The 24,327-nt window shown below is 47.4% G+C and overlaps 1 protein-coding gene across 9 annotated transcripts in view; it reads left to right on the forward strand.

Moving 5' to 3' along the window:
* The first annotated feature begins 8,048 nt into the window (after positions 1-8,048).
* The window catches only part of SYNJ1 (synaptojanin 1), a 49,539-nt gene continuing 33,260 nt past the window's right edge, over positions 8,049-24,327 (forward strand). For 3 of the 9 annotated variants that reach the window (XM_066571827.1, XM_066571828.1, XM_066571825.1), the window contains exons 1-9: positions 8,049-8,403; positions 9,865-10,009; positions 17,463-17,549; positions 17,926-18,193; positions 19,866-20,091; positions 21,609-21,692; positions 22,196-22,257; positions 22,543-22,639; positions 22,947-23,116. In XM_066571827.1, the coding sequence (XP_066427924.1) occupies positions 9,886-10,009; positions 17,463-17,549; positions 17,926-18,193; positions 19,866-20,091; positions 21,609-21,692; positions 22,196-22,257; positions 22,543-22,639; positions 22,947-23,116 (1,118 nt within the window). In that variant the 5' untranslated portion in view covers positions 8,049-8,403; positions 9,865-9,885. The remainder of the gene's footprint in view (positions 8,404-9,864; positions 10,010-17,462; positions 17,550-17,925; positions 18,194-19,865; positions 20,092-21,608; positions 21,693-22,195; positions 22,258-22,542; positions 22,640-22,946; positions 23,117-24,327) is intronic. The other 6 variants (XM_066571820.1, XM_066571819.1, XM_066571826.1 and 3 more) reach the window with 3 other exon arrangements.

The following is a 24,327-nucleotide window of genomic DNA, read 5'->3' on the forward strand; positions in this document are numbered from 1 at the left end:
TACTGATCCAAAATCCAAATTTAAAAGAAACAGCATCTAAACATTGAAAGGCAATATTGAGTAAAATGCCAAAATTTAATGCCAAAGTAATTTACAAAACCAAGAGAAATGTATTTATAACTTTGTATTTTTTGAAAAGGTATAAAATTAGATTTGTGAAAGGACACAAATAAATGCTTTCAATAAAAGTATTTCAAACTCCCATTCCCGGTTTTCCCTTATCTTCTGAGGGATTTAACAAACACTGCTTGATGTTGCAGACTTGGAAACTCCTAGTTAGGAAGCTGAAGGGCAAGAATGCAAGAATGCAACTCTGTTGGGAAAATAATTTTCACTTCCATAAACAGCAGAGAGGGAGGAATTCAGGGCAGAATTAAAATCTTAAAAAAAAAGAAAAGTTAGAAAATGTCAGGAAAAGGATGGGTGTAAAATGAGAGGGAATCTCATGGATGGCTGGAGTGCTGGAGAAGACTCTGCACCTTCCTGAAATATGATGGGGACAATGTCATTTCCAATGTGTCGCTGCCTTTCTGCCTGGCAGAAAAAAGGAAAACAAGAAAGAAGAGGCAGAACAAAAGCCACAGGCGGTGCCTTGCACGCCATCCGTGTGTATTTGAGCAGTTGTGTGCCAGAGCAGCAGAACAATATTCCTGAAGTGCCCCAGAGCCATTGCAGTGCCTGTGACTGAGGCCGGGATAAAATCACGGCCTGGCTGTGCCAGGGAGAGCTGGCAGTGTCAGGGGCACACGCCAGGGCAGCTCCTGCCAGGCAGATATTGCACATGTCTAGAGAAGCACCCAGAGTTTCCATCGTTCATGGGCACGGCCTGGCTGTGCCAGGGAGAGCTGGCAGTGCCAGGGGCACACCCCAGGGCAGCTCCTGCTGGGGCAGACATTGCACATGTCTAGAGAAGCACCCAGAGTTTCCATCGTTCATGGGCACGGCCTGGCCATGGGAGCCCCAGCATTGCACACACAGCAAATCTACCGCTGGAAACCAAAGGCCAAAAACTCTGGGGCTGAATTGTTCTGCTTACAAAATATTGGGATTGGCCTCCATTTCCTGCTGTGATCCTGTCATCAGCCCAAGGCAAGAGCATGAGCAAACTGCCCCGTGTGAGAAGGCACAACCAGAATAAATGTGCCATAAATGTCAGGATGTGCCATGAATGTCAGGATGTGCCATAAATGTCAGGATGTGCCATGAATGTCAGGATGTGCCATAAATGTCAGGATGTGCCATAAATGTCAGGATGTGCCATAAATGTCAGGATGTGCCATGAATGTCAGGATGTGCCATAAATGTCAGGATGTGCCATAAATGTCAGGATGTGCCATAAATGTCAGGATGTGCCATAAATGTCAGACTGTGCCATGAATGTCAGGATGTGCCATAAATGTCAGGATGTGCCATAAATGTCAGACTGTGCCATGAATGTCAGGATGTGCCATAAATGTCAGGACGTGCCATAGACACCAAATGCAGTCATTTCTGGGTCATTCAGGCCAATCCCTAGGGATGTGCGAGGCACAGCACACACACGCGCCCATGCAGCATTTCAGCCTTTTTTGGCCTTTCTTGCTGCCTTTTGGGGCTTTTTTTGGGCTTTTTTTGGCCTTTCTTGCTGCCTTTTGGGGCTTTTTTGGGCTTTTTTTGGCCTTTCTTGCTGCTTTTTTTTGGCTTTTTTTGGCCTTTCTTGCTGCTTTTTTTGGGCTTTTTTTGGGCTTTCTTAGGGCTTTTTTTTGGGCTTTTCTTGGCTTTTCTTGCTGCTTTTCTTGGGCTTTTTTTGGCCTTTCTTGGGCTTTTTTTGGCCTTTCTTGCTGCCTTTTTTGGGCTTTTTTTGGGCTTTCTTGCTGCCTTTTTTGGGCTTTTTTTGGGCTTTCTTGCTGCCTTTTTTGGGCTTTTTTTGGGCTTTTCTTGCTGCTTTTTTTGGGCTTTTTTTGGCCTTTCTTGCTGCCTTTTTTGGGCTTTTTTTGGGCTTTCTTGCTGCCTTTTTTGGGCTTTTTTTGGGCTTTCTTGCTGCCTTTTTTGGGCTTTTTTTGGGCTTTCTTGCTGTCTTTTTTGGGCTTTTTTTGGCCTTTCTCGCTGCTTTTTTTTGGGCTTTTTTTGGCCTTTCTTGCTGCTTTTTTTGGGCTTTTTTCCGGCTTTTTTTGGGCTTTTTTTGGCCTTTCTTGCTGCTTTTTTTGGGCTTTTCTTGCTGCTTTTTTTGGGCTTTTTTTTGGCTTTTTTTGGCCTTTCTTGCTGCTTTTTTTGGGCTTTTCTTGCTGCTTTTTTTGGGCTTTTTTTGGCCTTTCTTACTGCTTTTTTTGGCCTTTTTTTGGCCTTTCTTGCTGCCTTTTTTGGGCTTTTTTTGGCCTTTCTTGCTGCTTTTTTTGGGCTTTTTTTGGCCTTTCTTGCTGCTTTTTCGGGCTTTTTTTGGGCTTTCTTGCTGCTTTTTTTGGGCTTTTTTTTGGCTTTTTTTGGGCTTTCTTGCTGCTTTTTTGGGCTTTTTTTGGCTTTCTTGCTGCTTTTTTTGGGCTTTTTTTGGCCTTTCTTGCTGCCTTTTTTGGGCTTTTTTTTGCCCCTTTTTTTCGGGCTTTTTTTGGCCTTTCTTGCTGCTTTTTTGGGGCTTTTCTTGCTGCTTTTTTTGGGCTTTTTTTTGGCTTTTTTTGGCCTTTCTTGCTGCTTTTTTTGGGCTTTTCTTGCTGCTTTTTTTGGGCTTTTTTTGGCCTTTCTTACTGCTTTTTTTGGCCTTTTTTTGGCCTTTCTTGCTGCCTTTTTTGGGCTTTTTTTGGCCTTTCTTGCTGCTTTTTTTGGGCTTTTTTTGGCCTTTCTTGCTGCTTTTTCGGGCTTTTTTTGGGCTTTCTTGCTGCTTTTTTTGGGCTTTTTTTTGGCTTTTTTTGGGCTTTCTTGCTGCTTTTTTGGGCTTTTTTTGGCTTTCTTGCTGCTTTTTTTGGGCTTTTTTTGGCCTTTCTTGCTGCCTTTTTTGGGCTTTTTTTTGCCCCTTTTTTTCGGGCTTTTTTTGGCCTTTCTTGCTGCTTTTTTGGGGCTTTTTTTGGCCTTTCTTGCTGCCTTTTTTGGGCTTTTTTTCAGCTTTTTTTGGGCTTTTTTTGGCCTTTCTTGCTGCCTTTTTTGGGCTTTTTTTCAGCTTTTTTTGGGCTTTTTTTGGCCTTTCTTGCTGCCTTTTTTGGGCTTTTTTCGGCTTTTTTTGGCCTTTCTTGCTGCTTTTTTTGGGCTTTTTTTGGCCTTTCTTGCTGCGTTTTTTGGGCTTTCTTCCGGCTTTTTGTGGCTTTTCCTGCTGCCTTCTTTGGGCTTTTTTTGGCCTTTCTTGCTGCCTTTTTTGGGCTTTTTTTGGCCTTTCTTGCTGCTTTTTTTCGGCTTTTTTTGGGCTTTTTTTGGGCTTTCTTGCTGCTTTTTTGGGGCTTTTTTTGGGCTTTTTTTTGGCCTTTCTTGCTGCTTTTTTGGGCTTTTTTGCTGCTTTTTTTGGGCTTTTTTTGGCCTTTCTTGCTGCTTTTTTTGGGCTTTTCTTGCTGCTCTTTTTGGGCTTTTTTTGGGCTTTCTTGCTGCTTTTTTTGGGGTTTTTTTGGGCTTTTTTTGGCCTTTCTTGCTGCTTTTTTTCGGGCTTTTTTTGGCCTTTCTTGCTGCTTTTTTGGGGCTTTTTTTGGCCTTTCTTGCTGCTTTTTTGGGGCTTTTTTTGGCCTTTCTTGCTGCTTTTTTGGGGCTTTTTTTGGCCTTTCTTGCTGCTTTTTTGGGGCTTTTTTTGGCCTTTCTTGCTGCTTTTTTGGGGCTTTTTTTGGCCTTTCTTGCTGCTTTTTTGGGGCTTTTTTTGGCCTTTCTTGCTGCTTTTTTGGGGCTTTTTTTGGCCTTTCTTGCTGCTTTTTTTGGGCTTTTTTTCGGCTTTCTTTGGCCTTTCTTGCTGCTTTTTTTGGGCTTTTTTTGGGCTTTTTTTGGCCTTTCTTGCTGCTTTTTTTGGGCTTTTTTTGGCCTTTCTTGCTGCTTTTTTTAGCCTTTCTTGCTGCTTTTTTTGGGCTTTTTTTGGGCTTTCTTGCTGCCTTTTTTGGGCTTTTTTTGGGCTTTTTTTGGGCTTTCTTGCTGCTTTTTTTGGGCTTTCTTGCTGCCTTTTTTGGGCTTTTTTTGGGCTTTTTTTGGGCTTTCTTGCTGCCTTTTTTTGGGCTTTTTTTTGGCTTTCTTGCTGCTTTTTTTGGGCTTTTTTTGGCCTTTCTTGCTGCTTTTTTTGGGCTTTTTTTGGCCTTTCTTGCTGCTTTTTTTGGGCTTTTTTTGGGCTTTTTTTGGCCTTTCTTGCTGCTTTTCTTGCTGCTTTTTTTGGGCTTTTCTTGCTGCTTTTTTTGGGCTTTTCTTGCTGCTTTTTTTGGGCTTTTCTTGCTGCTTTTTTTGGCCTTTCTTGCTGCTTTTTTTGGGCTTTTTTTGGGCTTTCTTGCTGCCTTTTTTGGGCTTTTTTTGGCCTTTCTTGCTGTCTTTTTTGGGCTTTTTTTGGGCTTTCTTGCTGCTTTTTTTTGGCCTTTTTATCTGCCTTTTTTTGGACATTTTTTAGCTCTTATCTTACCTTTTCCTCCCTTCCTCTATTGCCCTTTTTTTTTGCCGTTTCTCGCTGCCTTTTTTTCGTCTATTTTCAGGCCAGTTTTTGCCCATATCTTTCTCTTTTGCTGCCTTTTTTGTTTTCCCATTCTTTGGCCTTTTTTTTGTTGCCCTTTTTCCCTGCCTTTTTTGCCCCGTTTTTTGTCCTTTTCCCCATGTTGTTTTTGCCCTTTTTTGCCCCGTTTTTTGGCCTTTTTTTGTCCTTTTTCCCATGTTGTTTTTGCCCTTTTTTGCCCTTTCTCCCCGGTACATTTCGCCCAAAGTCCCCGCTCCAAATCCACACGCGCTCACCCGTTCGGCTGCTGCTTCCCGGCACAAAGATTCGTCCCTCGGCACCTCCTTGAAGCGATGCTCCGCGTCTCCAAGCGCGCATCCAGGTGTTCGCCCAGACGCTGCGAGAAGCTCTCGCAGTCCTTCCATGAGACAGCCCCGGGAGCCCCCCATGAACCCCTCTTCTCAGCAGCTCCATGCAAAAGGGAGCTGAGGCGAAGCCTCCCCCTAAAATTGCCTCCCCCCCCCCGGCAGGAGCCGGCCCCCCATCATCCTCACAGCTCACACCTGGGGCTGCTCCGAGCCCCCCATCATCCTCACAGCTCACACCTGGCGCTGATGCCACTCTCCAACAGCGCCTCTCCCCGTCCAGCACACAGCCCGCTTCTCACAGACACAGAGCCAACAGACATCTGCTCCGGGTGCTGGCTGTTCTTAGTCCGTCTGCTTCCACAATTCAGACACGGACGTGCGCTGATGGCGCTCTGTGCGTTCGGCTCAGCTCGGCTCGGTTCGGCTCAACTCGGAGCCGCTCGGTCCGTTCGGTTCGGCTCGGCTCCCTAAAGAAACCTAAACTTAAAGAAACACTTCTGTTCCCACAAAAAATAAACCACACGAGAATCCTTCTCCCTGTGTCAAAGCTTTTTTAGAACACAGCAATACCCCCAGGATAAATAGTTCCACAACCAAAACAACGTAGCAACACGATAAGCCACACTAACCAAAATCACACATCCAAATACAGTGTTTATCGCTCACCAGTCCTCAAAATCCATTTTCTACACACATTGTTAGTATACGTCTTAACACCTACCCTTATCCCTGATAAACTTTAAATTGTAACGCATAAAACCCCCATAACCACGGGAACACCAATTCGCTGCTCACTAAGGGTTCCCACGAGAGTGACGAAGCGGCTCCGTGTCCCGCTGCTGAGGGGTCTCGGCGGATGACCCGTGGGCCGCCGGCACCGCACAGGCGAGAGCGGGCTGAGAGCGGCAGCAGAAACGGGCCCCGAGCAGGAACAACCGCTGCCGTCCCGGGGCCACGGCTCACCCTGCCCGCTTACCCGGGCTCCTCGCGTGCGGCTCACGCAAAGCTGAGCTCTCTGCACTGCTATCGCCGCCGAGCCCACCCACCGCGGCCACGGCCAGGGCTGTGAGCGCCCCGTCACGGACTGCAGGCATCCCTGGCTGCGCCGGAGCGGGAATTCCCTGGTTATCCGTGCGGGGATTACCTGCGCACCCTCACCCTCCGCTATTGCACCCTATACACAGACACATATGTGTATATAAGTATAGAGACAGAGAGACACATATACGTATATAGGTATAGAGACATATAGACACATATATGTATATAGGTATAGAGATATACAGACACATATATGTATATAGGTATAGAGACATATAGACACATATGTGTATATAGGTATAGAGACATATAGACACATATATGTATATAGATATAGAGATACACAGACACATATACGTATATAGGTATAGAGACAGAGAGACACATATATGTATATAGGTGTAGAGACATATAGGCACATATATGTATATAGATATAGAGATACACAGACACATATATGTATATAGGTATAGAGACAGAGCGACACATATGTGTATATAGATATAGAGATACACAGACACATATGTGTATATAGGTATAGAGACATATAGACACATATATGTATATAGATATAGAGATACACAGACACATATACGTATATAGGTATAGAGACAGAGAGACACATATATGTATATAGGTGTAGAGACATATAGGCACATATATGTATATAGATATAGAGATACACAGACACATATATGTATATAGGTATAGAGACAGAGCGACACATATGTGTATATAGATATAGAGATACACAGACACATATGTGTATATAGGTATAGAGACATATAGACACATATATGTATATAGATATAGAGATACACAGACACATATACGTATATAGGTATAGAGACAGAGAGACACATATATGTATATAGGTGTAGAGACATATAGGCACATATATGTATATAGATATAGAGATACACAGACACATATATGTATATAGGTATAGAGACAGAGCGACACATATGTGTATATAGATATAGAGATACACAGACACATATGTGTATATAGGTATAGAGACATATAGACACATATATGTATATAGATATAGAGATACACAGACACATATACGTATATAGGTATAGAGACAGAGAGACACATATATGTATATAGGTGTAGAGACATATAGGCACATATATGTATATAGATATAGAGATACACAGACACATATATGTATATAGGTATAGAGACAGAGCGACACATATGTGTATATAGATATAGAGATACACAGACACATATGTGTATATAGGTATAGAGACATATAGACACATATATGTATATAGATATAGAGATACACAGACACATATACGTATATAGGTATAGAGACAGAGAGACACATATATGTATATAGGTGTAGAGACATATAGGCACATATATGTATATAGATATAGAGATACACAGACACATATATGTATATAGGTATAGAGACAGAGCGACACATATGTGTATATAGATATAGAGATACACAGACACATATGTGTATATAGGTATAGAGATATACAGACACATATATGTATATAGGTATAGAGACAGGCACATACATATGTGTATATAGATATAGAGATATACAGACACATATGTGTATATAGGTATGGCGATATATAGACGGATAGAATGGACGGGGCGTGGCCTGTGACGTCGCACGCGGCATCGAGGGGGCGGGACGGTTCGGGGGCGGGGCGATGACGTAACGGGGGCTGGGCAATGTGACCATAAAATGGCGCGCGGGGATAAGATGAAGGGAGGTGGCGTTGCCGGTGCGCTAGGGGTGGGGTGGGAGCGATGGGGAGCGTAGTTCTCCTAACAAATCCTCGGTCCTGGCAAGAGCCTGGCTGCAGCCCGGTTTGCACCCAAAGCTTGGTGATGAACATTGCCTTGGAGATTGGATGGGACCACGGCAGAAAAAAAAGCCTCACAGCTGGGAGGGGGAGAAATATAAAACCTCGTCATGGCCGGGGGGTGCGGGGGCTGCAGGGGCCGTGGAGCGGGAGCTGCGGGCGGTACCGGTGGGCTGCAGGGGCCATGGAGCGGCAGCTGCGGGCGGTACCGGTGGGCTGCGGGGCCCACGGAGCGACCTGTGAGTGTGCCCGGCGCTGTGAGTGTGGCAGCGCTGTGAGTGTGGCAGCCTTGTGCCCGGCGCGGTGACTCGGAGGCGGCTCCGTCCGCACGGCTGTTCCTGAGCCCGTCCCTCGGACTCTGCTCCTCGCGGTAATCCCGCGGCGGGCTGGGGCCTGGCCGCGCTCGGTTTGTTTAATCCACGGCCTCGTCCCCGCTCGGCCCAGCGCCCGCCCCCGGCACCTCCCCTCCGGGGCGGGCGGCGCAGTGCGGAAGGAAGGAAGGAAGGAAGGGAGGAAGGACGCGGGCCGGGAGGAAGCGGATCCCGCCGGTCCGCGGCACCGGGCGGGGCGGCCGGGCGGGCGCACGGTGAGCGGGCGGCACCGCGGGCCGGCCCGGGGCTGGGGGGGCGCCCGCGGGACGGGCCCGGCCGGTCCCTGCGCTGTGCGGGACGGGCGGCGCTGCCGGGCCGTCCCTGCGGCGGGCTCGGGCAGAGGCCGGGGCGGGCGGTGCGCGCTGCTCGGCGGGCGCGGAGCTGGCGGCGAGGGAGGCCCCGCTCCGCAGTGGGAGATCCTCGCTCTGTGCGAGGGCTCGCCGGGCCTTGGCACGGAGATCGGGCTGCTCTCGCGTTTGGTTATGGTTTGCTGCAGTCCGAGTTCTGTGGGGGTTTTAGGATCGCACTCGCGTGTGGCTGGCGGGCAGCGTCACCAGCACGGCACTGCGATGGTTCAGCCGCCGCAGGGCAGGGTTTAAAGCCAAATCAAACGCTGCTTTCGTTCAGGAACGGGGGGGAAAAAGCCAAAAATAGGCTGACGTTTTTGTACGGTCATTTAAAATGTCTTGACGGCTTCAGTGGTTAAAATATCTTGTCCTTTTGTACAAGGGTAGAATTGGTAAAATAGATCTAAAAATTGAAGGTTCTCCCTCTGCTTTTGGCACTAGTTTACCACTAAGGTGGTTGCTACTCTTCCATATTACTGGTAGCTGGAAAACATTTTATATTTTTTATTTCCCTTAGGAAAAATCCTGTTTATCAAGTTTTGGGAAAGAAATTTGAACTAAAATAGAGTAGGATTAGATTTAGGTGTGTTCCCTGAGAAGGTGTTGAGGCCCTGGGACAGGGTGCCCAGAAAAGCTGTGGCTGTTCCATCCCTGGAAGTGTCCAAGGCCAGGTAGGACAGGGCATGGATTAACCTGGAATGTGTTCCTGCCCATGGAGGTGGAACTGGGTCAACTTCAAGGTCCCTTCCAACACAAACCAATGTGGGATTCTGTAAAATTCTAGTTGCCTTAAGCAAGCTTTTAAATAAATCCAGATTTTGAGGGGTGTTTCTCTGGCTAGTTCTGGTTTTGAAACACTCTTATGCCATCCTTAGGTAATCCCTGTATTTTTTTGGGCCTAGATAAAGTAAGTCTCATGAGGTAGAAAGAGGGAGCAGGAGGTTGTGTTGTTACTTTTTGCCGAACACGTTAAATCCCTAGAAAAGGATTCAAACCAGCTTTGCAGGAGTGTCTGGGGCACAGGGGTTCACTGACACCATCCTGTGTGTGCAGGGCTGCCCGTGCTGAGGCACGATGGCTTTCAGCAAAGGGTTCCGAGTGTATCACAGGCTGGGTCACTGACACCATTCCTCCTGTGTGTGCAGGGCTGCCCGTGGTGAGGCACGATGGCTTTCAGCAAAGGGTTCAGGGTTTGTCACAAGCTGGGTCACTGACACCATCCCTCCTGTGTGTGCAGGGCTGCCTGTGCTGAGGCACGATGGCTTTCAGCAAAGGGTTCAGGGTTTGTCACAAGCTGGGTCACTGACACCATCCCTCCTGTGTGTGCAGGGCTGCCCGTGCTGAGGCACGATGGCTTTCAGCAAAGGGTTCCGAGTGTATCACAAGCTGGACCCGCCTCCCTTCAGCGTCATGGTGGAGACCAGGAGCAGAGAGGAATGCCTCATGTTCGAGTCCGGAGCCGTGGCTGTCCTCTGTGAGTCCATCTGTTTTCATACCTACCCTGTTAGAGACGTGGCACACCCGACACTGTGTGAGCCATTTTATTCGGGGAACACAGAGGAGCAACTCTGCTGCTTCTCTGTTTGCTAACGGAGGGGCTCCTGGTTTGAATGAGAAAAGTGACATTTTCTTATCTTCATCTGTTGGGAGAGAGTGTTGCACATTTCATTACGTTTCTTTAAACATCTATATTTTCATGTCCACTACATTTTCTTGTAATTGCCTCCAACTTCACCTTGTTCCTTCTGAAGGAAGGTTCTGAACAATGCTATTTTGATCATATGGTAACTCACTGATTCTCACCCTAATTCTGATGTTGCATTTCATAGCGATAAATTCTATGTTCTGAATGTTATATCATAATTTGGTTTTATGTCATTTTGTGTGATTTTTGATGGCTTTTTGATTCTTTAGCTTTATTTTGTCCCTGTATTTTTAACCTCCCTCTAGACTCAGTATTGCTCTGTCTTGTAAGAAAATGAGTAATATCTGGAGCAAGATGTCTTGCATTGCAAAGTTATTTTTACATGTCTTAAGTGAAAAATGCATGAGATAGTTCCCTAAATTTTTGCCCCCTCCCTTTTTTTTGTTTTGTTGGAGAACACTAAAATGAGAAGTGAAGAAGAGAACCTTAAGGCCTGTACTTGACTTTTAAAATAGATAGAATGACAGAATATGTTTGTGTTCTTTAGGAAGTCAAAGCACCTGGTTGCACAGCTTTTCTGAGCTGGGTTTTGGCTCTTGTGTAGCAGGCTTTCCTTGCCTGGCAGCAGTTTTCTCCTTAGCCAGCACCTGTTGGAGGCCAGGCAGTGACGGATGTGGTTGCTGCAGCTGTGTGATGCTCCAGGTGAACAGCGGGTGCTTTGCTCCTGTTTTTGAAATTCTGCTCTTTCTTTTCCTGGTGCAGTTTCTGCTTAGCATGTATTTAAGTGATGCCCTTGACTTTGGAGAAGGCACTGTGGTGTGCATTGGGGATAAGTGTCCAGTCATAAAGGCAGCGAACAGGTTTAGTGCAAGTCATGAAATGTTTCAAAGATTTGTGGAACAGGTTGTTTTATCCTGTGTTTAGTAATTATGGAACATGCTTGAGCTGCTTAAGGGCTAACAGATGAAAAGTTATTTATTCCTAAAGGTTCTGCTCAAAAAGGGCAGTAAGTCCCTTCTTGTGCCAGGATACACTGCAGGCACCTGGAGAAATGGCCTTTCCCAAAAGTAAAAACCCATTTCCAAGTTCTTGCCCACTTCCCCACCTTGTTGTTACCCAGCAGAGGAAGGCAGACCTGAAGAGGTTTGGAAGCCTCTCTCCTCTTGTGTTCTGTGCTTAAGGATAGCTCATTATTCATCTGCACAGCAGTGTCCTTGGGGTTCTCATTGGTAGGTCAGGTCACAGCAAATGTCCATTCTCAGCTGCAAGTAGTGACTGAGTACTATTTTCAGTGAGCTTAACCAGCAAACTGGTTACTCCTTCTCTGCTCCAAGGGCATAGTTTGCCACTGAATATTTACAGCGGCATTTTTCTTTAATTCCCTCTGTTTTATTTCCATGTAATTCCCTAAGTTCTTTAGGTGCTGGTCCTTTCCTTAATGGTTGGGAGATCACAATCTTAAACTGTCAGCAGAAAAGGCCCAGGAGTCCCCTAGCTCAGGTTCCTTTCTTCTCTTGTTCTGCTTGCTGTTCCCATCTGGTATCCGTTCTTTTCAGTGCATATTTAAAGGAGTACAATGATTAGTACTTGGGAAGATTTGTCAAGTGTTATTTCTCTGTCTTGCTGGTCATGTCGCAGGATCCAGCCAGAAGAGTCCAGTCTGTAGCTGCACAAACTTACAGGTGTTTGTGCAAACAATAGAGCAAGTTAATGCAATACTGCTGTCCCTTGGGGAGGGTTTGCCATGTTTGTAAAATCTGTGTGGACAGGTAGAAGAATGGGCAGATCAAGTGTACATCAATTTAAATCCAGAACCACATCACTTGTAACTGTCAAGAACTTCTGGGTTTTGATGATGGTGCTGCCGCATTTTAGACTACAAAAATTTACAATGCTGACCTCAAAACTGTGAGAGATTTTCCCAAATATTTTAGTAAATACTGGAGATGAAGTAACATGTTTAGCCTTATACCTGATCATAGTTCTTACGTGTGTGTAGAGTGGCTGATATGTGCACAGCCCAGTGAAACACATTTTAGCATTAAAATTGATTCATGTGGATGAGTCCTGAGGGCCTCAGAGAACTGCACCTCCTGGAATATCCATGTACAGAAATTTGGCTTTGAAATGGGCTGAGAGAATGGAATGGAAGCTTACTGATCTCTTCAGTGTCATCTTAAGGGAAGCACACGTGTCATTGTGCTGAGGGAAGGATAACTGTGTTAACCTTCCTCCCCGTGCCCTTGGTGAGGCTCTGCAGGATGATCCAGAGGATTCAGCTCAGCCTGGGTAGGCAATGCTGCACGGCTCAGGTGCTGGGTGATGTTCGGAGTGTGCCATGGGCTGTTCCAGTCAGCCAGGTCGGGTTGAAGGGGTAGTTCAGAGGTGGTGGTTGTGTAACCATTCAGTCTGAACGTGGGAGCAGCCCAGGCCATGCTTCTGGAGCCGTTCTGTGTGGATTAACTGATGTTGCTGTGACTGAAACACCTAAGCCGTGGTTGGCTTTCCTTTGTGCATTTAACGCCTCCCTGGTCGGCACGGTCCTGGCTTTGGGTTATTGGAGTGTGGGGATCCTTCTCAAAGCCTGCTGAGAGCACCTGGGTTTAAATGTCAGCAGCTTCACTGCTGATGTGTTTGGAATTCAGTGGGAGGGTGTCATAGACCTGTTTTTCTGAAGTGGGCAGTGCATTTATCCTTTGAAACAGGGCTCTCTGTGAGGCCTTCCCTGGAAAGGTTTCCCTGGCTGGGCAGGAGTGTGTTCTCTCCCTCTCCTGCTGGTGACTCATCCCACATGAGTGCTAAGCCGTCTGTGCTCCTGTCCCTGCCACAGAGAACATTCTGTCTGGGAAAACATGGAGCCGTGAGTGCCACGGCATCCTGGGACCTCAGTGTCACTGCAGGGCAGGGGGAGCAGGGGGAGCACACCTGGGCTCGGTGTCACTGCAGGGCAGGGGGAGCAGGGGGAGCACACCTGGGACCTCAGTGTCACTGCAGGGCTGAGCACAGGGCAGGTGGGAGCAGGGGGAGCACACCTGGGCTCAGTGTCACTGCAGGGCAGGGGGAGCACACCTGGGCTCGGTGTCACTGCAGGGCAGGGGGCAGGGGGAGCACACCTGGGCTCAGTGTCACTGCAGGGCTGGGCATGGAGCAGGGGGAGCACACCTGGGCTCAGTGTCACTGCAGGGCTGGGCACAGGGCAGGGGGAGCACACCTGGGCTCAGTGTCACTGCAGAGCAGGGGGAGCACACCTGGGCTCAGTGTCACTGCAGAGCAGGGGGAGCACACCTGGGCTCAGTGTCACTGCAGAGCAGGGGGAGCACACCTGGGCTCAGTGTCACTGCAGGGCAGGGGGAGCACACCTGGGCTCAGTGTCACTGCAGGGCTGGGCAGGGGGAGCAGGGGGAGCACACCTGGGCTCAGTGTCACTGCAGGGCTGGGCAGGGGGAGCAGGGGGAGCACACCTGGGCTCAGTGTCACTGCAGGGCAGGGGGAGCAGGGGGAGCACACCTGGGCTCAGTGTCACTGCAGGGCTGGGCAGGGGGAGCACACCTGGGCTCAGTGTCACTGCAGGGCTGGGGGAGCACACCTGGGCTCAGTGTCACTGCAGGGCTGGGCAGGGGGAGCACACCTGGGCTCAGTGTCACTGCAGGGCTGGGCAGGGGGAGCAGGGGGAGAACACCTGGGCTCAGTGTCACTGCAGGGCAGGGGGAGCAGGGCAAGCACACCTGGGCTCAGTGTCACTGCAGGGCAGGGGGAGCAGGGCAAGCACACCTGGGCTCGCTGGAGCTCCTGTAACCTGTGAGAGCTGTAGTAAGCCTGGAGCTGCAGTGGGAGCTGTAGTAAGCTGAGTGCACTCTGGTGGCTGTTCATTGCCATGGGTAGCAGTGGTACTCAGACCATTTCTTAGTGAGGAAATCCTCCCACACAGTCCAGCCAGGGTGGTCTCCGCAGGCCTGAAAAGCAATCTGGCAGGGTTTAATTTAATTTAAGTAAGTTTAATTTAATTTAATTTAAGTACCAGAAATCTAACAGCCCTAATCTGACAAAACCCTTGAAAACCTTAGTCTTAAAAGATCAAAACCAAATTGTGTTCCTAAATTTTCCATTTTTTTTTTTTCAGATTTTTCAAATTCTAAACCTTTTAAAATGACAGTTGTGTGGACTTTGTCTCATCTAGTGTAAGTTAGAAGTCTGGCTCTGAAGGAAATGCACGTGATGTCAGGATTGTGGTTTTGTTCCCAGCTCAGAGTCCCATGCTGTACCTGGGAGCTGTGGGCACTGACTGAATGTGCTGTCTCATGGCCCCTGTGAGCACACCATGGACAGAGCCCGGCCACAGAAAGCCCACATGGTGACTTTGTGTGATCTGACCCTGCCAGGTGTTAAAACTGGGAAACTGATCTCTGCATCTGGGATCAAGGGGAATACGTGTTGAACCAGGTTATCCTGAAAACACCGTTGTTGATGGGGCTCCATTTCTGTAAAACCAGGAGGGCTGATGTATTCCCTTCAAAATCATGGAATTGTTCACCTTTGGGGTTCCATTTCTGTAGAACCAGGAGGGCTGATGTATTCCCTTCAAAATCACGGAATTGTTCACCTTTGGGGTTCCATTTCTGTAGAACCAGGAGGGCTGATGTATTCCCTTCAAAATCATGGAATTGTTCACCTTTGGGGTTCCATTTCTGTAGAACTGGGAGGGCTGATGTATTGCCTTCAAAATCACGGAATTGTTCACCTTTCTTGTGAGAGTCCTTGATTTACAAGGTGTGCTTTTTACAGATGGTGTTTTAAAATGCGCTTGGCTGTTAATCCTTAATAAACAGTGACTTGAAATTTTGTTGTTTTTCTCTTGGCACTGCAGATGGGGCTTTCTGGCTTTCTCCAGAGGTACATGACCAATTCTTTAGAAAGTCACTTTGCAAGTGTGGTGATCTGGTGCAGGTTTCTGTTAGTTTGGTTTGGGCTCCTTGATGTTGCCTAGCAGCGATCATGGAAGGATCACACCTCTCTGTTTGTGGAGGGCTGCAGCTAGGGGTCAGTGGGGCTGGTGCCTGGGCTCTTGGAGAGCAGCCTGTGGCCTGTTCAGGAGATGGGTGGGAGTCCCCTGAGAGGAGAATGGGAAGCAGTGTGGTCAAGCTGTGCCTTCCTGATTCCATCCTGGTTTGCAGAAGCTGCAGTGCTTTTCCTTGATGTTGTAACACTGCGACCACAGCGAGTTCCTCACTTTGCACTGCCTGGAAAGCAGAAGCCTGGTGGGCATGGACCGGGGCAGGATGGAGGAAATGATGCCAAATGTGACCTTTTCCTATGAGAACTTTGGCCTTAAAAACAACTTGAGGTGGGAGAAGTGCAGGCAGTGTGAGAGAGAAACACTGAGGTGGTCACTGTGGAGAAGCTTTGAGTTAACACTGCGCTGGGGCCAATGTAAATGGAAACATGGCATGAAATGCTTTTGGTTGGTTCTTGGCACTTTAGGCAAGCACTAATTGACTAACCACAGTAAGTAGCTCTGTTTTTATTTGGTCATTTGGGTGGTTTTGCAACCCTTTGCTGCTCTGTTGACCTTCGTTGGTCTGAAATTGCAAAGCCCATGTTACTTAATTTACTTATTAAGGCTTAACAAGGATATCCAGCATTCTCTGCAATGGAAAGAGAATAAATCCGTGTGAGACAGAAAAGGCATTGTTCAGACATGTCACTAAATGCCAGCAGGCACCTCTAAGGAAAATCCTGCAAGAAGTTTGAAACCAAACCTGACCTTTGCATATTCATTTGAAATGTGGAGGGAGAACACAGCAGCTTTCTGGTTATGGAAAACTGAGTTGAGAAGAGTGCATTGCTATCATGAAACCCTTTCTCAAAAGCAGATTGAAGGAGCCAGGGTCTGAGGTTTAGGAGTTCTTTGCAGCCCAGTGGTTTTCTGGTTAAGAAAAGCACAGTTTGGTGATGCTCACAAAATGTTTTTAGATCAGCTGCAAGTTCTTAACGCTCACCCTGGGTGAGGTATTTGGAAATACATCCCCAAGCTGCTATAAAACTAATTTTATTACATCTGTATTACAGGAATATGAATGCAATAAGGCCAAGAAACTTTTTAGAACTCCACCGAATAAAACATTGAATGGGGTTGGATTTCAGGCTGTGGTTAAATAATTGTTTAATCTATGTTAAATTGTCTGATCCACTTTAATAGAAGAGCTGGTGGATATTTGAACAGAAGCATTGGGCCTGTGCACAGGCAGAGCTATGCTGATCTTAGGGGATGCTTGTTCAGAAGAGCAGTTCTGGGTGAAATAGAGGGGTTTTTACTCTAAATAAAATAGAGATTTCATTCTAGATGATGCAGCTAATGTGAGAGAGAGCGCAGCAGAATGCCAGGGCAGATGGGCATTTTGATTGACTCCTCTTCACGTCATGTCCTGAGGTTTTCAGTGTCAGAGCAGAGCGGTGCTGATTGTTGGTAACCATGGAATCCTGATCCCTGCAGGCCCAGTGGCCAGGCTGGGATTGTTGGTGTTCCCTCCTGGTGCAGGCTTGGTGGTGAGCAGAAGCTCAGGATGGGTGGGATCCTGTGCTCTGGCTCTTACAGTGCTGATGAGAGGGCTAAAATATACATTTAACTCCCAGGACAGCAATGGCAGATACACTCTAATTTCTTCTGAAATATGACAGGGCTGTTTTGTGGTTTTTGTTTCAAAACTGCCTGTGAAAATTGTGTCTTCCTCATTTGTCTATGACATGGCTTTTAAATACCAGTTTTTGTGAACCTGCAGGAGTTTTGATCTGCCTGGGATACATCTAAGATAGTTAAAATGGACTTGTGATAGTCTTGTTCAGAGATAACACTGCCACATGATGGTTTTATTCTCAGAGAAAAAGGGTGATTTAAAAAGGGTAATTTTTTTTTTCATGAAAAAAGCAACATTAAGCACTAATTTTAATTACAGGAGAGCTTTCTCAGCCATCTTATTTATCTGTGCTGTACATGCTTTTTATAATAAGAGATGATGTTGTTACAAATGCCAGTGTTCTCCTTTAATATCACTTGGAGTTTTGCTTTTTTATTGCTGAAAAACATGGTAGGATCATCCTTTGTCAGAGAGTCAACCCCTCATTTTCCATTATCAAATGCCATATGCTCATACGTTTTGGTTTCTTTCCAAAGCGTCACGTAAGCAGCTGCTTTGTGATCCCTCAGGTTTCAGTTTGGAGCGGCTCGTTCTTGCTGCCATCGTGCTGGGGCTTTTACATCAGCAGATCTTTGCTTTCCTCTCCACAGCCTCTGCAGAAAAAGACACCATCAAGAGCACCTACTCCAAAGTCATGGACGCGTATGGGCTCCTGGGCGTGTTGAGGTTAAACCTCGGTGAGTCCAAGATGTAAAACCTGTGTTTTTCTTTTGGGGCAGAGCGCTGTGCTGCTCCTGTAAGATTGGATCTCTGCAACAGGAACAGGGTTATTTTTTTCTGTTTGTTTGATTTCTTTCCTTTGCAGACTAACTTACAAATTTGGAGTACTCCCAGAAATGAGGGAGTGGACAAAAATAGCTTCTGTTTTTGCAATCCCTGCTGTTTGCGGAGTGGTTTCTCCTTTTCTTCGGTAGAGCTTGGGAACGTGTTGTTGCAGTGGCCCTCTCTGTAGGTTTCCCGGCACGCTGGGGTGGGCTCGCGAGCCTTCGGCCCAGGAGTGCATCGGCCCGTGCTGAGGTGCATTCTGTCCCCGCGCCCCTGGCTGTGTTGCAGGGGACACGCTGCTGCACTACCTGGTGCTGGTGACGGGGTGCATGTCCGTGGGCAAGATCCAGGACTCGGAGGTGTTCCGGGTCACCTGCACGGAGTTCGTGTCGCTGCGCGCCGACCCCACGGATGAGGATCGCGTCTCCGAGGTGCGCAAGGTGCTCAACTCGGGCAGCTTCTATTTCGCCTGGTCTGCCACCGGGGTCAGCTTGGACCTGAGCCTCAGCGCCCACCGCAGCACGCAGGAGCACGCCACTGACAACAGGTTCTTCTGGTGAGTGCACAGCTGCTTCTGCAGCAGTGAGTTACACCGGGAACTCTTCTGCGAAACAACGCCCGGCGGGTTTCTATCCCTGTCCGTCCCAGCTCTTCCGTGTGCACCCTTCTCCCACACACCTTGAGATGGAATAGCGTTACTCAGACTCTGAGGGCACAAGTACATTCGTAATGACAGGATGTTTCTGTCACCACTTGGAGGTTTCTTAATTGGAAGGCACAGATTTTTCACTGCTTACATTGTATTTTCATCTGAACATCTCCTGGGATATGCTGTGTTTCGGTTTTGGTGCCTCTTAATTCTCCATCAGTTGTGTCAGTTTTTTAAATGGGTGTGGTTATGAAACTTCAAAGGAAAAAAAATTACTGTTTTTTAGGACGTTCTGGATTCTAAGATGGTGTGTTGTTTATAGATAGATTCCAAGGGGGTTTCCAACATATGAAAGCACTTCAAAGGATTTGTTACTCAAGAAATTGTGATATTGTGGGTTTTGTTGAGACAGCTGGTGGGCTCTGCTGCAAAGTGCACTTTGCTTGGCTGCTGCACTCACCATCATTTTACTGGATATTTTTGAATAGTATTGTTTTCTCACAAAGCGTTTTTGGTGAGAGTGATACGCTTACCCCCTCCTGTGGCTTTTTAGCAAGGACCAGTCCTGCCAGGAGGTGGGTGGAATGTCCACATTCCAAGGCCTAGAAAGTCTTGACCACTGCAAGCCAGGGACAGGAAGCATTCTGCACGTGCACTGCAAGGCAGGGACAGGAAGCATTGTGCACGTGCACCTCAGTGAGCTTCCTGGGGGTTTTCCTGCTCAGAGTGCCCAGGGAAAGAATATCGTTGGCTTTCTGTCCTGTTATAATGCACCTGTATACTTAGGTTTAGGATGAAAAGGCTACAATTCAAGAGCTTCCACTGTTTGCAATTCCAGTGGAGTTTTCTGCGCAGAGACACAACCAGGCATCTTCCCGGAGCTGGCTTTTCTTTGCTGTGCAGAAAACTTTGCTCCCTTTTTACACAAGTGAACATTTCTGAAGAAGATCAAAAGCCAAGCCCCACTAGAGTGAGGCAAACAAAAAATTTCATAAACTTTAGTCTTTCTTACTTAATCCAGCATTGATTAGTGCTGGTGAGTGCACGGATACATTCAAACTGTGGATTTTCCTTCCATGTGAGCAGTAACTGCTGTTAGAGAATCATGTATGCAGTACATGGAGTACCAGCACACAGCCCTGGAATTGGTGCTTAAGGACATTGGAGAGCCAGTTGGCTGGGAATGCATTCCCGGGAGCCTCTCTGGTGACCAGGTTAGGGTTAGGTGCCATATCATGGGAGTATTCAATGTATATTCTATTCTAGCTTTATTTTGTGGTGGTGTGAGATTGAATGGGGCTTGACACACTACAAAACAAGTAACCCTGTCGCTGGAATCCTGTCACGCTTTCCTGGAGTCTGTCATCTCTGGCTTCTCCAAGCAAGGCTGTTTTCTTACCGTGCTATTTGCTGTTTCAGGAAGGTTTAATGAGAATTGTATCACAAAACGATGGCATGCCTGTTTTCCTGGTGCCGTGTGTGTTAGTGGGTGTGCGGTGCAAGGGGTTAGCGGTTGGCTGGGGCGTTTGAGCTGAGCTGCAGCTCCCTCTGGCTGTGTGATGGCTGTGTTCTCCTGCAGGAACCAGTCCCTGCACTTGCACCTGAAGCACTACGGGGTGAGCTGTGACGAGTGGCTGCTGCGGCTCATGTGTGGAGGGGTGGAGATCAGGACCATCTACGCGGCCCACAAGCAGGCCAAGGCCTGCCTGATCTCCCGGCTGAGCTGCGAGCGGGCCGGCACCCGCTTCAACGTCCGCGGCACCAACGATGACGGCCACGTGGCCAATTTCGTGGAAACAGAGCAGGTAGGCCATGCTCCAGTCACACAGTCACATGCTCCATGCCACAGCCATCTCAGGGGTGAGATTCTTGCTCTAAATCAATGAATCACGGGTCAGGTCTGCCACCAGCAGACACTGGAACAGGTTCTTTGATGCTAAATGAGGAAGCTAAGTAGGTTATGTAATTTGATGATCTTGGTTTTTTGTGTGGCTTATGCTGAGGGCATGCCTGGGGCTGAGTTGCAGCAGCTTAAGAAGGTGCTGAACTCCTGTGGGTGGCTGTGCTTCCCCTGAGCCCCTGGAGCTGCATGTGCCGCTTCTGGCCTGAGCTAATCTACACTAGGAGAAACAGGCAGAAGGGATTTTTGGCCAATACCAGAACACGGGTACCTTGTGGCTCTGGAAAGATAACAGCGTTCCACTTAGCACAGCTCCTCTGGAAGGCAGCTTTGCAGAGCCACTGTCCTTCTGCTGCCTTGGCTTGTCATGGCTCTGCCCCCATCACACAGAGATGTGAGACCCTGCTAAACCGGCCTTGCTGGCTTTCCTTGGTATCCTGTTCCCAAGGGGTTGTTCCCGAGGGCTGTTCCTGCAGCTCTGTTCATGCTCCCACATTTCTTTGGCTGACTCAGACTCCTTCCAGAGCCCAGTGACTGAAGGAGGATTCTGTGACTGAAGGAGGTTTGCCTTTCCCGCGTTGTTCCGCTGCAGTTGGCCGTTCCCGCGTTGTTCCGCTGCAGTTGGCCGTTCCCGCGTTGTTCCGCTGCAGTTGGCCGTTCCCGCGTTGTTCCGCTGCAGTTTGCCTTTCCCGCGTTGTTCCGCTGCAGTTGGCCGTTCCCGCGTTGTTCCGCTGCAGTTGGCCGTTCCCGCGTTGTTCCGCTGCAGTTGGCCGTTCCCGCGTTGTTCCGCTGCAGTTGGCCGTTCCCGCGTTGTTCCGCTGCAGTTGGCCGTTCCCGCGTTGTTCCGCTGCAGTTTGCCCTTCCCGCGTTGTTCCGCTGCAGTTTGCCGTTCCCGCGTTGTTCCGCTGCAGTTTGCCGTTCCCGCGTTGTTCCGCTGCAGTTTGCCCTTCCCGCGTTGTTCCGCTGCAGTTGGCCGTTCCCGCGTTGTTCCGCTGCAGTTTGCCTTTCCTGGGTACTTCATGGAGCGTGATCTTTTGGTTTGTGATGCAGGGAATCTGTGCAAGGGTTCTGAGTGGGCTGCACGGTGATTTTCTGTGCATTGGTGTTCGTTTTAACTGTTCCTGCAGCAAAGTCTTACCAAGTTGTTTCAAACCTCTTACTCCTAGTGCAAACTTACTCAAGCCCAAATAACAAAAGCTCTATTTCCTTACACATTGTGAATTGTGGTTCTGCAGGGGAGCATGAGAGTGATAGAACTTTTTGTGGGAATTGCTCAGAGTCTCGGAAACAATATTTTAGTTTGTAGTGTGGAATATGTAATACATAAATATATTTTATTTGCTCCATGTTTAGTTAAAGCTAAGAATTCTAGAATCTTACACTGTGATAATTATTAATACTGTGCTTTACTTTCCTTACCAGGTGATCTATTTGGATGACTCTGTGTCATCTTTCATACAGATTCGAGGATCTGTTCCATTATTTTGGGAGCAGCCAGGCCTGCAGGTGAGCAGGAGATAGATTTAATGATACACATAATTGTTATTCATGTCCTTTTAAGCATCATGTGCTAGCCCTTGGGCTCTGCTTCCCCGCTGCCTGTGAGGATGAGGTGATCCTTTGGAGCATGTTGGTGCTATTGTGTCTCACCAAGCCTGCTTCTCCCAAAAGTCTAAAAGTTGCTTTTGTCCATTCTTTTTTCCATGTCTCCTCTTTGAAGTTCTTTTTCCTCTTTCAAATGGGTTATGTAAAGGCATCAAGAGAGGCTGTTTTCCTCTGAATTGCTCTTGAGGAGAAGGCTTCTCAAGAAGTCAGTAAGGATCAGGAGCTGCTCCAATAGAATTTCATCACAATTCCCTTGAAAGAGGGGCTGGTGCAGCTCCTGCTGCGGTCACACATTTCTCACGGGAAAGGTTAAGCCAAGTTTGTCCCTTCAGGGGCTCTGGGTTCTTTCACATACCAGCACTGTGCTCAAAAGGAGACAGTTTCATGTACTCTTGGTGTTGTAGGTGGGATCCCATCGTGTCAGGATGTCAAGGGGTTTCGAGGCGAATGCACCAGCTTTTGACAGGTAAAAAACATCTCCAGTGTTTGCTAATGCACTAAAAACCTCTGCTAAGTGCTGCTGCATCACAGAGGTGGGATACCTTATTCCAAATGGGAGGCTTTGTCTGTACAAATGTGGAACTGAGCAAAGCTGGGAGCTTCCTGGGGATTGCTCATGCCTTTCAATGCTTTGTTGGAAAGTGTGAATAATATTTGTATTGGATACTTTGCAACTTCTCAGTGCTGCAGGTGTTGCTGTTCACTTTTTGTGTGCCAGAAAATGACTGTGGACTTTTTCCTCTGTTAACAGGCACTTCCAAACACTTAAAAATTTATATGGCAAGCAAATTATTGTAAATTTACTTGGGGCAAAAGAAGGGGAGCACATGCTCAGCAAAGCCTTCCAGGTGAGTATGGCAGTTCCTTCACTGTGCATATCCTTGGAATTTGCTTGTTTGCAGTGAAGCTCTTACATAGCCCCTGGGGGGGAGTAAGGGAAAACCTGACTCTGTGACAAGGAAAACAAAAATGCACATGTGAAATATGAATCTGTTCTGAGTGATTCATTTCAATGGTGATAAAAGTGGTTTCATTTTGCCTAAAGGAAAGCTAATAAACCACTTTTAAAATATTGGTAATCTCTTCTTTAGCTCCTACTTCTGTCTGTTCAGGTACTGGGATATTTATACTTTTTTTTTCTGTTTACAATGCCAGAGCCATTTGAAAGCATCTGAACATTCAGCTGATATCAAAATGGTGAACTTCGACTATCATCAGATGGTTAAAGGTGGAAAGGCAGAAAAACTACACAGCGTGCTTAAACCTCAAGTCCAGAAGTTCTTGGAGTGTGGATTTTTTTATTTTGATGGGAAGGAAGTGAAAAGGTTTGTGTGTATAACTTTGTTCAGATGAAATTGTGCTGCTGGGCTGTGTTTCACCCCTCAGCAGGAAGATAAGAGAAAGCATGTTGCCTCTGTTACTGTGGTTTTAGTGTATCTGGGTGATCCTTAACAGCTGGAATGAGTCACCTCTGAGATCTTGTCTCGTCCTGTGTATGCTCTGAAAAGCTCTAAAGATGATCTCTGTGAGACACTCAAGGGGGAAGAATTCATTTCAGGCCTTTCACCCCAGGATTTTGTGAAAATGGTTGGTTCATAGTCCTTTTCCTAGCAGGCAGCCACATGGAATTGATGTCTGTTTTTCCATCTTCCTGTGTAACAGGCTGAGCACCTCCCTCAGTGATGGACCCACAGTGCTGTTTCTGTGTGCTGGAAATGTTTGTGTTCAGGACAGTGGTCTTGGCTGTGCCTGCATCCCCCTTTGAGAGATTCCATTCTCTCAAGCAGCATTGAGATGCACATTTCCTGCTCTGCTCTGTCCTTATTCCTGATTACTGGAGCAATGTTTGTGCTCACCTCAGCAGGAAAAGAGAAGCAGAGATAGAAGTAGGCAGCATTCCTTCTCTTCTCCCTTCCACGCCCTAACTCCTTTTAACTAATGCAGAGCAGGGTGCTGAGTGAGGCTCTCCCTCAGAAAGAGTTGCTGAATGATGAGATGAGCTCCAAAAAGCTTTAAAAGTGGTGTGTATATATATATATATATATATATATATATATATTTTTTTTTTTAATTGGGGGATTCAAATAATGCCATCACAAATCCAAATTCAACAGACTGAGAGCAAAAAAAAGTTGTGCCTAGTGACAGCTCAGACTTGTGTTAATAGAGGGTGGTTACAATGCTTGTGAGTTCACGGGCTGTCTCCTTTGGGAAATGTCAGGCTTTTTGCTTTGTGTTTCAAATCAAAAGCCAGAAGGAAATCTGCACTTTGTGCTTAGGTCTCCAGGTGAGGGTGCTGAAGCCATACTGCCTTTGGTGGGCAAGGCGTGTGGTGGGAATGGCAGAAGTGAGGGATCGCGTGTGTCCTTGGGAGGGCCGTTTGTGTTCGCACTCTGAGCTGAGCCAGCAGCCCGTGGATGCTGCTCATCAGGATCCTTTGGAGAGCTCCTAGCAGGGGTCACTGGGCTGTTCCCAAAGCAAGTGCAGCAGTCCTGAGTGCTTACAGGCCTCAAACGTCCCTTGAGCTAAAGGGGAG

The sequence above is a fragment of the Molothrus aeneus genome, chromosome 2, assembly GCF_037042795.1.
Source record: "Molothrus aeneus isolate 106 chromosome 2, BPBGC_Maene_1.0, whole genome shotgun sequence".
Classification (NCBI taxonomy): Eukaryota; Metazoa; Chordata; class Aves; order Passeriformes; family Icteridae; genus Molothrus; species Molothrus aeneus.